The 12,932-nt window shown below is 49.9% G+C and overlaps 1 protein-coding gene across 10 annotated transcripts in view; it reads left to right on the forward strand.

The window, feature by feature from the left end:
• The window catches only part of PTK2 (protein tyrosine kinase 2), a 168,706-nt gene that overhangs the window by 138,367 nt on the left and 17,407 nt on the right, over window positions 1–12,932 (forward strand). For all 10 annotated transcript variants that reach the window (XM_069957045.1, XM_069957047.1, XM_069957046.1 and 7 more), the window contains 4 exons: window positions 7,223–7,334; window positions 9,943–10,029; window positions 11,581–11,718; window positions 12,066–12,197. In XM_069957045.1, coding sequence (XP_069813146.1) covers window positions 7,223–7,334; window positions 9,943–10,029; window positions 11,581–11,718; window positions 12,066–12,197 — 469 coding nt within the window. The remainder of the gene's footprint in view (window positions 1–7,222; window positions 7,335–9,942; window positions 10,030–11,580; window positions 11,719–12,065; window positions 12,198–12,932) is intronic.

Genomic DNA, 12,932 nt, shown 5'->3' on the forward strand with positions numbered 1-12,932 from the left:
ACAGTACAGGGAAGGGCGGTGTATCCATCGGGGACAGTACAGGGAAGGGCGGTGTATCCATCAGGGACAGTATAGGGAAGGGCGGTGTATCCATCAGGGACAGTACATTCCTTGCAGCGTCTCCTGAAATTCATCCTTTCTATTTCATTAACTCAAATTAAAATCACTTCTCAGCCGGACTGATCAAATAGAAGCAAAACCCGTGACTGAGCTCATCTCCACATGCTCTCGTGTCCCTGAGATCAATGAGCTTCTTGTGCTCTCGTCTGACTCCGGGGCTTCCATGAATGAGGCCTCTTGTAAGGATCTCGCCTCAGTATCCACTTGTTCGGTGTCCTATCAGTACAGCCATTCCGGTCTGCGGATAAACTCATTGCCCGTCCTCAGAGGCCACAGCCGACATCCTACAATACTGACACGTTCTACATACGGCCGCTTATTAAAGGAGAAGTCCGGCCAAAAATTTGAGATGTGCCTGTGCATCTACCTCCCCCCTCCCTCCCTGCTCGGTGCTGCCGCCGCCACATTTACGCGGTACTATTCCCCCATCATCTGCTCATAGTATGAGAAAATGATGGGGGAATAGTACCAGGGCCGATCTCCATCATTGGTACACCCGCCGATCCGCCGCACTGAACTATATACACTGAACTACTACTCCCATCACCTGCTCATAGTATGAGCAGGTGATAGGAATAGTATCTGGGTTATGCCTATCACTTGCCTGCCGCCGGGCGCAGGGGGAGCTGCTCCCCCTTCCTCCTTCTTCCGGGCAAACTTCCCCCTATCACGACTGACTCCCCGCCTGGCCCGGTGCTTCCTGGTGTCTGCACTGATCGTCCTCTCCCACACGTGCCGGCCAGGGACACCAGGAAGCACCGGGAGGCGGTATGAGAGCGGCGGCCAGGCGGGGAGTCAGCCAGGATAGGGGAAAGTTTGCCTGGAAGAAGGAGGGCATGATGGCTCCTATGTGATGAGCGGCTCCCCCTGCGCCCGGCGGCAGGCAAGTGATAGGCATAACCCAGCTACTACTCCTATCACCTGCTCATACTATGAGCAGGTGATGGAAGTAGTAGTTCAGTGTATATAGTTCAGTGCGGCGGATCGGCGGGCGTACCAATGATGGAGATCGGCCCTGGTACTATTCCCCCATCATCTGCTCATACTATGATTATGGGGGAATAGTGCTGCGTACATGTGGCGGCGGCAGCACCGAGCAGGGAGGGAGGGGGGAGGTAGATGCACAGGCACATCTCTCCTTCCCTGCTCGGTGCCCTGCAAATGTACTGATTGAATAAATTTATGCAATACTTTGGGGAGCAGGGACACTTGCTCCCCAAAGTATTCCATAAATGTATTCATTCAATAAAGCACACTGTACATAACATTACATTAGTTTACATAGACATCCATAGACACAATAAAGTCCCATAGACTTCTACATATAGAGCGCCCCCTGCTGGACACTCCATAGGAATTACACCCTTCGTCGTGACGTCACTGTTTCTGAAAGAGTTCTAACACTCCATGATCTACTAAATTAAGGGAAATAGCCCTATATGTGCATTTCCCATAATTAATGTACATTAGAAATTTGTATAACTTTCCATGAGTAATAACATATCAAAAAATAATTTTGGCCGGACTTCTCTAAGTCTCTACAGAGATTTTTGTCCTACGGATATTTGGAGGGAGCGGTGGTGTTCAGGTGATGCTGGGAGGATGTGGTATCGAAACATCCTGAAATCCACAGCGTCTCCTCCATTGTGAAAGCTTTGGTTTTGGCTGCTCCATCTATATACGGCTGTGATTGGTGACTCCAGCAGCTATAATGGTCTGGTATCCACCTCTGGGTGTCGTCCCCTGTGCTTTACACTTTAGCTCCTTTTATTCTGATAAGCAGGAGATCAGTAGACTGGGAGATGATCAGAATGATGATCGGTGATCTGGGGGACTGGGTTCACCATGACAGTCTGATAGTTCAGAACACTTGACTCCCATAGTACACTGGTGGTGCATGCCAAAGGTCCAGGGGGGTTTAGCAAATGAGGCTGAAGTATCTTATGGGCCAATAATTGAATGGTCTATGATGGGAATAATCACAATTTAGCAGCATTTATTCAGCACTGTATGGCGACATCTGTTCGTCAGTCTATGGCGACAATTCTTTAGCCTTGTCAACTTTTATTCATCCTAATACAACAGCATTTCCTAAACAGAATATTATGTGGTGAAATTTACAATATGGCGATATTTCTACTGCATATAATGGCAGCATTGAAACATTTGTGTTGTTTATTTTCAGCACAGTTTTTGGGTGTATAGAGTGACTATATGGGGTTCACGGTAATTTTGGGTGTATAGAGTAACTATATGGCGGGTTCAGCAGTGATTTGGGGTGTATACGGTGACTATATGGCGGGTTCAGCAGTGATTTGTGGTGTATATGGTGACTATATGGCGGGTTTAGCACTTATTTGGGGTGTATAGAGTGACTATAGCGGGGTTCAGCAAAGTTCTAGGGTGTATATAGTGACTATATGGGGGTCAGCACTGATTTGGGGTGTATATAGTGACTATATGGTGGGGGTCAGCACAGTTTTTAGGTGTATAGAGTGACTGGTGGGATCAGCACAGTTTTAGGGTGTATAGAGTGACTATATGGGGGTTAGCCCTGATTTGGGCTATATAGTGACTATATGGTGGGGTCAGTACTGATTTGGGGTGCATGTAGTGACTATATGGTGGGGGTCATTGGACAGGACAGATGAAGGACGTCTTCCTCCCCCACTGATGTGTGAATGACTCGGGGACCTCCTTGGTTTCTTAGCTTGTTTAGTCCTCAGAGTGAGTAGGTGTTTCCCTGGTTGGGGGGATGACGTTATGGGGGCTCCGGCCCTTTGCCGTCATTTTCCTGCATCTTTTTGCCAGTAAGCAGTCATAAAGCGAGTCCTGTCTGTAGCTAAAAATACAGCGTTTGGGAAAATGTCACAATGTGACTCCTTGGCCCCGGGTCCTGTTATTCAGCAGCTGGATACGAGAGGCCAGCCCTCTCCCATGTCTCCGGGTCCCCCGTCCTCAGCCGCTATTTATATGGTGTGGGGGAGGGGGCCGCACTTGTCTCATATGCCTGATCGGTGGACATTCCGCCGGAAGAAGACGGACCGTGGAGAGACAGCGTATTCTGGGCTTCTGGTCCTCCTGAAGGCTATCTCATCCAATAATCCAGACAATCCATCATCTTTTCTAATAATCCAGACTATCTGATAATCCATTATCATTCATTCCTGTAATCCAGAATATCCAATAATTCATCATCATCATCATCCATTCCAGTAATCCAGACTATCTGATCCATCATCATCCATTCCAATAATCCATCATCATCCATTCTAATAATCCAGACTATGCCACTATGTCCCTCACCATCTTCTCCAGGGATGTGCACCCTGTCATGTTCAGGATATCTTCTTGCTGTCAGTGAAAGGAAAGCTTCATCTCTATATGCACAGATGTAATAATTCTCCAGCTGAGACGTCTCCAGTGTAAACATTCCCATCTCTCCTGTCCTCGTAGTTTGCTACAATGTATCAGTGCAGATATAAATGTATCCGTCTGGAATCCAATCTGTTTGCGATTCGCAGGAGTGGATACAATTGTAGCAAATTCTCAGCTGTTATAAGTATTAGGTTAGGACATGAATACATTTATTTTTTGGTTTCCATTCACTGACAGCAAACACAGATCTGAAATAAAGGAATACTGCCAACATAATAGAAAGTTGCAGAGTTTTGTAAAGGACTTTGTGCAGCCGGCGGTGTTATGTCTGCGGAGCAGCAGCCGCGTGTCTGTCTCCCCTCTCGCAGGTTGGATACTTCTCCTGACAGGATAGAAGCCTTTCTGCATAGGAAGTGAGAGTGCTGCCGTCCCTGCGTCCACATGAGTAATGTGGGAAAATGTGATTCACTAGTGGGGGGATTAGTGGTGTCATGTAGAGGGGGCTCAGAGTGCAGTGACGGGGCGAGGCCGTGCCCCATCCGCGGGGGTCTGTTGGCCCGGAGAGAACATGCAGGAGCTTTCAAGTCACCAGAGAGATTCCAGGTTCTCTTCTGAAGTGCCTGGACGGATGGCTGCCGTCCAACATTAACAATCCACATAGCAGAGCTGGGAGGCGGCAGCCGCCAGACGGAGATCAGTTGCAGATTGTCACGTTAGCCGGGTAAGTCATGGAAGCGCGGTTACCGCTCTTTTGCATCGGTCTTATGCAGATGTAGCAGAGCTGAATTTGTCCCTTTACTCTTTGGGGCTGTACGGTTTTGAATTCAGTTGCAGTCCTATGTAAAACTACAGCTTGCACAGTTATCACATGCTATGCCCTGTCTGAAGGCCCCGTAACTGTTATATTGTATTTATGTGGATGCCTTCTCAAGTGATGAGCTCCAGTGTGCTTGGCCGTTCCTGGCGCCCGTGCCCCCTCTGGTCTGCCCTGCTTTACCCAGTTGTCTACTCATTTCTGTTTCTCGTGATTTTACTTCTGTGAATGTCACCCCCTGATCTGCTGTGCCTGGCACTTTTTTGTTCTGCTGCACCATCTTTTCTTCTACCCCAGCACCTTCTTTACTGCTCTGCTGCTCCCGACACTTCTGCCCCAAGCACCTCCTTTACTGCTCTGCTGCTGCACCACCTCCTCTTCTGCCCCCAGCACCTCCTTTACTGCTCTGCTGCGCCCAGAACTTCTGCCCCCAGCACCTCCTTTACTGCTCTGCTGCGCCCGGCACTTCTGCCCCCAGCACCTCCTGTTCTGCTCTGCTGCACCACCTCCTCTTCTGCCCCAGCACCTCCTTTACTGCTGTGCTGCACCACCTCTTCTTCTGCCCCCAGCACCTCCTGTACTGCTCTGCTGTACATGGCACTTCTGCCCCCAGCACCTCCTTTACTGCTCTGCTGCGCCCGGAACTTCTGCCCCCAGCACCTCCTTTACTGCTCTGCTGCGCCCGGCACTTCTGCCCCCAGCACCTCCTGTACTGCTCTGCTGCTGCACCACCTCCTCTTCTGCCCTCCAGCACCTCCTTTACTGCTCTGCTGCGCCCGGCACTTCTGCCCCCAGCACCTCCTGTACTGCTCTGCTGCTGCACCACCTCCTCTTCTGCCCTCCAGCACCTCCTTTACTGCTCTGCTGCACCACCTCCTCTTCTGCCCCAGCACCTCCTTTACTGCTGTGCTGCACCACCTCTTCTTCTGCCCCCAGCACCTCCTGTACTGCTCTGCTGTGCATGGCACTTCTGCCCCCAGCACCTCCTTTACTTCTCTGCTGCACCACCTACTCTTCTGCCCCCAGCACCTCCTTTACTTCTCTGCTGCACCACCTCTTCTTCTGCTCCCAGCACCTCCTTTACTTCTCTGCTGCTGCACCACCTCTTCTTCTGCCCCCAGCACCTCCTTTACTTCTCTGCTGCTGCACCACCTCTTCTTCTGCCCCCAGCACCTCCTTTACTTCTCTGCTGCACCACCTCCTCTTCTGCCTCCAGCACCTCCTTTACTGCTCTGCTGCACCACCTCCTCTTCTGCCCCCACCACCACCTCTGCTGTACCCGTCACTTCTGCCCCCAGCACCTCCTTTACTGCTCTGCTGTGCCTGACACTTCTGCCCCCAGCACCTCCTGTACTGCTCTTCTGTGCCCTGAATTTCTACCCCCAGCAACACCTTTACTGCTCTGCTGCACCACCTCTTCTTCTGCCTCTTTTCTACTGCTCTGCTGCGCCAGGCACTTCTGCCCCCAGCCTCTCCTCTACTGCTCTGCTGCGCCAGGCACTTCTGCCCCCAGCCTCTCCTCTACTGCTCTGCTGCGCCAGGCACTTCTGCCCCCAGCATCTCCTCTACTGCTCTGCTGCGCCAGGCACTTCTGCCCCCAGCACCTCCTTTACTGCTCTGCTGTGCCAGGCACTTCTGCCCCCAGCACCTCCTTTACTGCTCTGCTGCGCCAGGCACTTCTGCCCCCAGCACCTCCTTTACTGCTCTGCTGCGCCAGGCACTTCTGCCCCCAGCACCTCCTTTACTGCTCTGCTGCGCCCGACACTTCTGCCCCCAGCACCACCTTTACTGCTCTGCTGCGCCAGGCACTTCTGCCCCCAGCACCTCCTTTACTGCTCTACTGCGCCAGGCACTTCTGTCCTCAGCACCTCCTTTACTGCTCTCCTTCACCACTTCCTCCTCTTCTGCCCCCAGCACCTCCTTTACTGCTCTGCTGCGCCCTGAATTTCTACCCCCAGCAACACCTTTACTGCTCTGCTGCACCACCTCTTCTTCTGCCTCTTTTCTACTGCTCTGCTGCGCCAGGCACTTCTGCCCACAGCATCTCCTCTACTGCTCTGCTGCGCCAGGCACTTCTGCCCACAGCACCTCCTTTACTGCTCTGCTGCGCCAGGCACTTCTGCCCCCAGCACCTCCTTTACTGCTCTGCTGCGCCAGGCACTTCTGTCCTCAGCACCTTCTTTACTGCTCTCCTTCACCACTTCCTCCTCTTCTGCCCCCAGCACCTCCTTTACTGCTCTGCTGCGCCAGGCACTTCTGCCCCCAGCACCTCCTCTACTGCTCTGCTGCGCCAGGCACTTCTTCCCCAGCACCTCCTCTACTGCTCTGCTGCGCCAGGCACTTCTGCCCCCAGCACCTCCTCTACTGCTCTGCTGCGCCAGCCACTTCTTCCCCCAGCACCTCCTCTACTGCTCTGCTGCGCCCGACACTTCTTCCCCCAGCACCTCCTTTACTGCTCTCCTTCACCACTTCCTCCTCTTCTGCCCCCAGCACCACCTCTACTGCTCTGCTGCATCCAGCACTTCTGCCCCCAGCACCTCCTTTACTGCTCTGATGCACCACTTCCTCCTCTTCTGCCCCCAGCACCTCCTTTACTGCTCTGCTGCACCACTTCCTCCTCTTCTGCCCCCAGCCCCTCCTTTACTACTCTGCTGTGCCCAGAATTCTTCACCCGCTATACTGACATACTTCTTGCATTCTTATAGGATGTTTATGTTTCCGTCCCTGCTGTAATATTCTTGTCTTGCACAGATAGTCCTGAGAAGCCGCAGCTCAGATGGAGGAGCATTAGTCGGGGGGGAGGGGGCTTCCTCTGTGCTGTGACAGCTGACATTCCCCATGCCATACGTCGTCCTCTGTGCCTCTCGCTGCCCGCTCATCCACCGTCCTCTGTCGTCTTGTATTTTACAGTACGATACTGGAGGAAGAAAAACTGCAGCAAGAGGAGCGGATGAGGATGGAGTCCAGGCGGCAGGTGACCGTGTCGTGGGATTCGGGGGGCTCTGATGAAGCTCCACCAAAGGTCAGTCTCTTATCAGGGGGGCACATACTTTCTTCCGTTACGTTCATATATGGACTTGTCTGTTCCAGTTCAACTTGGAAGCTTCTTATCTGGAGTTTGAAGACTCAGATGTATTTGTGGACACTGTCCCTTTAAGTACTGGCATCTTAGAGGGATGCCCATAGCGCAGGTGTAGGGAACCTTGGCTCTCCAGCTGTCACAGAACTACAACTCCCGTTATACCTGGACATGATGGGAGTTGTAGTTTTGCAACAGCTGGAGAACCTAGGTTCCCTACCCCTGCATCACCCCCATCCTCTGAATAGGCATTTTGAGGGTACTGTCTTCTAGTCCCTGTTTCTGTTAATAGGGACATGCAGGAAGCCTATGAGGAGACTTAAAGGGGCATTCCATTTCCAGCACATTTGTCACGTCTCCTAGATCTCTGCTTGCTGTCATTAAACGGTATTCTTGATTGTTTTCTGCCAGGGGACAAAAGTCTGTCCTGTTCATGTGATGGGATATGCAGGTGTCTATCACATAACTAGTATAGATTAGGAGTTTTCAGTGACAGTAAGCAGCAGTATTGAAAAACAGGAGCCACGGAATTGATAAGAACAATAATTTGCTGAAATGGAGCTCCCCTTTAAATCCTATTGTGCCCCGGATTTGATGGAGTAGGCCACATGCAGAAAATTGCACTTTCTATAGTCCAGGCTTCTATTTACTTACAGCAAGCAGAGATTTTGAATATATTGAATAAGGATCCTATAATACATGGGGCAACTGCAACTCCCAGCATTCTGTAACAGGGTCTGTTGAGAGTTGTAGTGGCTACAGACCACTCTGATATGTATTGCAGACACATTCACAGTGTATAGCACAGGTGTCAAACTCGGGCCCTCCAGCTGTTGCAAAACTACAATTCCCATGATGCCTGGATAGGTAAAGCTTTGGCTCTCCAGGCATGATGGGATTTAAAGTTTTGCAATAGTTGGAGCGCCTGAGTTTGACCCCCCCCTGGTATATAGCACCTATAGTTGTTGCTATGTACTCCTGGCTCCCTCTTCTCGGTACTCACACCATCCGCTTGCATCTTTGCTATTTGAGCAGTTCTCAGTGTTTGCAGCTTCCCTGGATGCACTTGGTTTCTTAGGACTTCCCTGAAGTTTTTACATATATTTTTGTGTTTTGCATGTATTCATAGCGCGTCTATCGGCTGCAGAGTTTCCTCTCAGGAAGCCGCTGTCCTGGTGTTAGGAGCAGTTATGGCTTCCAGGGTCTCATCAGTGCAGGAACAATAGGAACATTTAAAGTTTTATGATGATAAAAAAAAATGTTTACACAACGGGAAGGAGGCGGGGTCAGTACAACACGCAGCACAGCAGGGATAGGCTGCATCTAGTGTGTGTGTGTGTATATATATATATATATATATATATATATATATATATATATATATATATATATATAATATACATACATACATACATATGTGTGCAGGCAGTGTGCCAGGGATAGGCTGCATCTAGTATATACTGTATATGTGTACAGGCAGTGTGCCAGGCTGTGTCTAGTATATATGTGCAGGCCGTGTGCCAGGGATAGGCTGTGTCTAGTATATATATATATATATATATATATATATATATATATGTGCAGGCAGTGTGCCAGGGATAGGCTGTGTCTAGTATATATGTGCAGGCCGTGTGCCAGGGATAGGCTGCGTCTAGTATATATGTGCAGGCCATGTGCCAGGGATAGGCTGTGTCTAGTATATATGTGCAGGCCATGTGCCAGGGATAGGCTGTGTCTAGTATATATGTGCAGGCCGTGTGCCAGGGATAGGCTGCGTCTAGTATATATGTGCAGGCCGTGTGCCAGGGATAGGCTGCGTCTAGTATATATGTGCAGGCCGTGTGCCAGGGATAGGCTGTGTCTAGTATATATGTGCAGGCCGTGTGCCAGGGATAGGCTGTGTCTAGTATATATGTGCAGGCAGTGTGCCAGGGATAGGCTGCGTCTAGTATATATATGTGCAGGCAGTGTGCCAGGGATAGGCTGCATATAGTATATACTGTATGTGCAGGCAGTGTGCCAGGGATAGGCTGCATCTAGTATATATGTGCATCTGTACAGTAGACATATAGACCCCAGTCGGCCCCTTCTGCTCTATTAACCTATATTTCTGGGCTGCCTTGCAGTACCCCATTACCCCTTTAGCTGCTGCTGCCTGCATCTCCCCAGTAACCTTCATGTTGTTCGGATCACTATGGGGTCTCCTTAAAGGGGACATCGCCTTCAATTAACCTTTCCCGAGAGCGATTATTAATAAGCAGTTGTGTCTCAGAGAGCAGAAACAGAGCGCACATTGTAAGGTGCTACTGAGCCGCATTCACAGCTGTATGACGGGGGAGGGAAGGCCGAACTGTTTATTGACTTGAATACATTATAGAGGTTAGGGGTCATCGTTGTGGTTCCCGCCTGCGGTCGGTGCACCTGTCTCGGCACCCTCCGCTCTGGTTGACATTGGTGACAGCTGCTGATCTGATGCCTCCCCCACATGTCAGCCGCATGTGTCCGGTTACAGCGTAACCTCTGCTCATTCTTCTCTATTCCTGAATTGCAGCCCAGCAGACCTGGATATCCGAGCCCGAGGTCCAGCGAAGGTTTCTTCCCCAGTCCCCAGCACATGGTGCAGCCGAACCACTACCAGGTAATGTAGGTTCTGTAATCTGGGACTATGGGGCAGGTGTCAAAGTCAGGACCTCCAGCCATTCTATAACTGCAATTCCCCGTACATATTAGTGAGAGCTCAACAAACCGGACGATTTTGTGAGGACCGGTCTAATATGTATGGGGGGGCTTCCTGAATCCCTCCGGATAATGGAGGACAAGGATTGGACATAGTGAATTTCAGCACCCAATCCTTCTGTAGAGGTGTCTGGCAGCGCCTTTTTCTTCCCTCCCCACTGAATACAAGTGCCCATTGAGCGAATCATACAGGTATATAGGGGAGATCAGGATGTTTAGTTATAGGCCAACTTGTATTAAAGCTGTATGGCCAACTAAAAGGTTATATAGGATTAAACGCTTGTCCAGTGTGAATAGGGCTGAGCTGCAATACCAGGCATGGCTCATGGCCAGAAGTGGCGCTTCCCCCACATCTTCCCCTAGTTAGTACAGTAGTACAACTCCCCTAGAATACATGTCCAAAAAAATTCTCTGTTTATGTCAGTGGTATACAACCTCACACTGTTGCAAAACTACAACTCCCAACATGCCCTAACAGCAGCCAGTGCGCTAATAGAACCTAAGGCAGGGGTAGGGAACCTTGGCCCTCCAACTATTGCAAAACTACAACTCCCATCATGCCTGTAGAGCCCAAGAGCCGCTAGCTCACCCTGACCTATGGGAATGGGTAATCCTTCCCCTTTAATGCCTCATTGCCACATTCCGCTGGTTACGAGGAGATTCCTATTCTGTTGCATGGTCGGGGTGCGTCATTTTATGCCACAGGCTGGAAATATTTACTGGTGGGAACTGGGATTGTACATGGAGGTATGTGGGTTAGACCCTATTAGCAGGTCAGGCGAGCCAGAACACGCGTGTAACATGAGAGAGGAACCTCTCTGATCTGTGTGTGTGTCTGAGCGGGGGGAGGGAGGAAGCTGCCGGGTTATGTAAGGGGGACACATGAAGAGGTCACAATCATCCTCATCATCCTCTTAGTCATGCTGTGTAGTAAACTGGAATGACTTGGTTGTATGGATCTTGTGTTGTGTCATGTCTCCTGTCACATCCAAAGGCTGTCCAAGGGGTTAACAGGGTTTTCCAGGCTGATGACCTACCCATAAGATAGGTCATCAGTCACTGAATGCTGGCACCCCTGCCGATCAGCTGTAGGGTGCCTGTACTACACAGTGAACGGTGGCCGGAAGCCAGTGGCTCTATTTATCGTGTAGTGGCCGGGCCTGGTAACTGCAGCTAATCTGCCATTCACTTAAGCTGGAGCCAAGCTATTGTTATACATCACCACTGCTACACAGTGAATGGAGGTGGCGGGGGTGCCGGGTGTTGGTGATCACAGGTTGGTGATCATTGATTTGCATTTCCCGTATTACAGCACACCATTGTCTGCATAATCCTGAACCAGCATGGAGGGGTCAGATAGAGACCACAGAATTCAGAGTGCAGCTCTGGGTGTGACTAGAATAGGAGACGTGGCTGCACCTCTAGATATAACACAAATGGTTTCTTCCCATAGGTGTCTGGTTATCCTGTTACCCACAGAATCCCGTCTATGGCTGGAAACATCTACCCCGGCCAGGCCACAGTCTTGGACCATCACGACTCTTGGAACCATCGGACGCAAGACATCAGCATGTGGCCGGCTAATATGGAGGTTCGTAGATCTTTTGTGCTTCTATTTGCCTCTTTATTACAGAGAACACATTAAGATGCGGGCTCCTCTCTGTGATGCTGCAGGGGCCCCTACCATAACCTCCTGCATCGTTTAATAAACGTCCATATGATGTATGCCCGTGCCAATAAAGGGGTGTCTGGAACGTCTCCCCCACCCTAATAGACTGTATGGAAGGGGTTATCTAGATGCAACCAGAGTGTTAATACTGCAAAACGTAAAACATTACTTTTGTGTTCCTATGGGATCCTGATAAAATAAGATGCCTAAGGATAATGTATGTAATGTATCATACAATATGGTAATGTAGTTGCCTCTCGTGCACACAGGACTCGGGACCTTTGGACATGAGATGTTTGGGGCAGGTTCTACCTACACATTTAATGGAAGAACATCTAATAAGACAACAGCAGGAGATGGAAGAAGACCAGCGCTGGCTGGAGAAGGAAGAGCGATTCCTGGTACGTGGTGGTCACTATTCATGAGGACTCCTCAGTTTCTTTGTTTTGTTACCTTTCTGGCATGTATAACACATCATATGAAATCTTAGAGGTTTCACAGGTTAAAAAAAAAAAAAAAAGACATTGACAGCCTATCCACTAGACACCCTGCACCCTCACCAATGGGTAGTTTAGAACTTACACTAAAGGCCCTATTCCACAGAACGATTATCGTCCCGTGGAGTATGAGGCAACGATCAGCCGACATCGTTCATGCCGGCTGATTGTTGAAGTAGTTTGTCTTTCAACATGTTGAAAGACAAACCACTCATAGCACCGATCGGTTGCCGCCGCTCTGTGTAATAGTGTAATAGGAGCGGTGGCTGCAGACCACCGCCATATCCTATGGGCTGCCCAGACGATCAGCCGGATCACCCGGGAACCACCCCCTGGCAAACCCCAAGCCCCCCCCCCCCCGGCTTCCCCCAACCCTCCCCGGACTCACCCGCTCACTGCAGGTTACTATGCTACAAATACTATATGTATAAAATGTCAAACCATACTTATCTGAGAGGATAATCTGTATGCCAAAACAGAAATCAATTGAAGTACAAGAATATAACTACTATAATACTGCCCCTATATACAAGAATATAACTACTATAATACTGCTCCTATATACAGGAATATAACTACTATAATACTGCCCCTATATACAAGAATATAACTACTATAATACTGCTCCTATATACAGGA

The sequence above is a fragment of the Dendropsophus ebraccatus genome, chromosome 2 (assembly GCF_027789765.1).
Source record: "Dendropsophus ebraccatus isolate aDenEbr1 chromosome 2, aDenEbr1.pat, whole genome shotgun sequence".
Taxonomy (NCBI): Eukaryota; Metazoa; Chordata; class Amphibia; order Anura; family Hylidae; genus Dendropsophus; species Dendropsophus ebraccatus.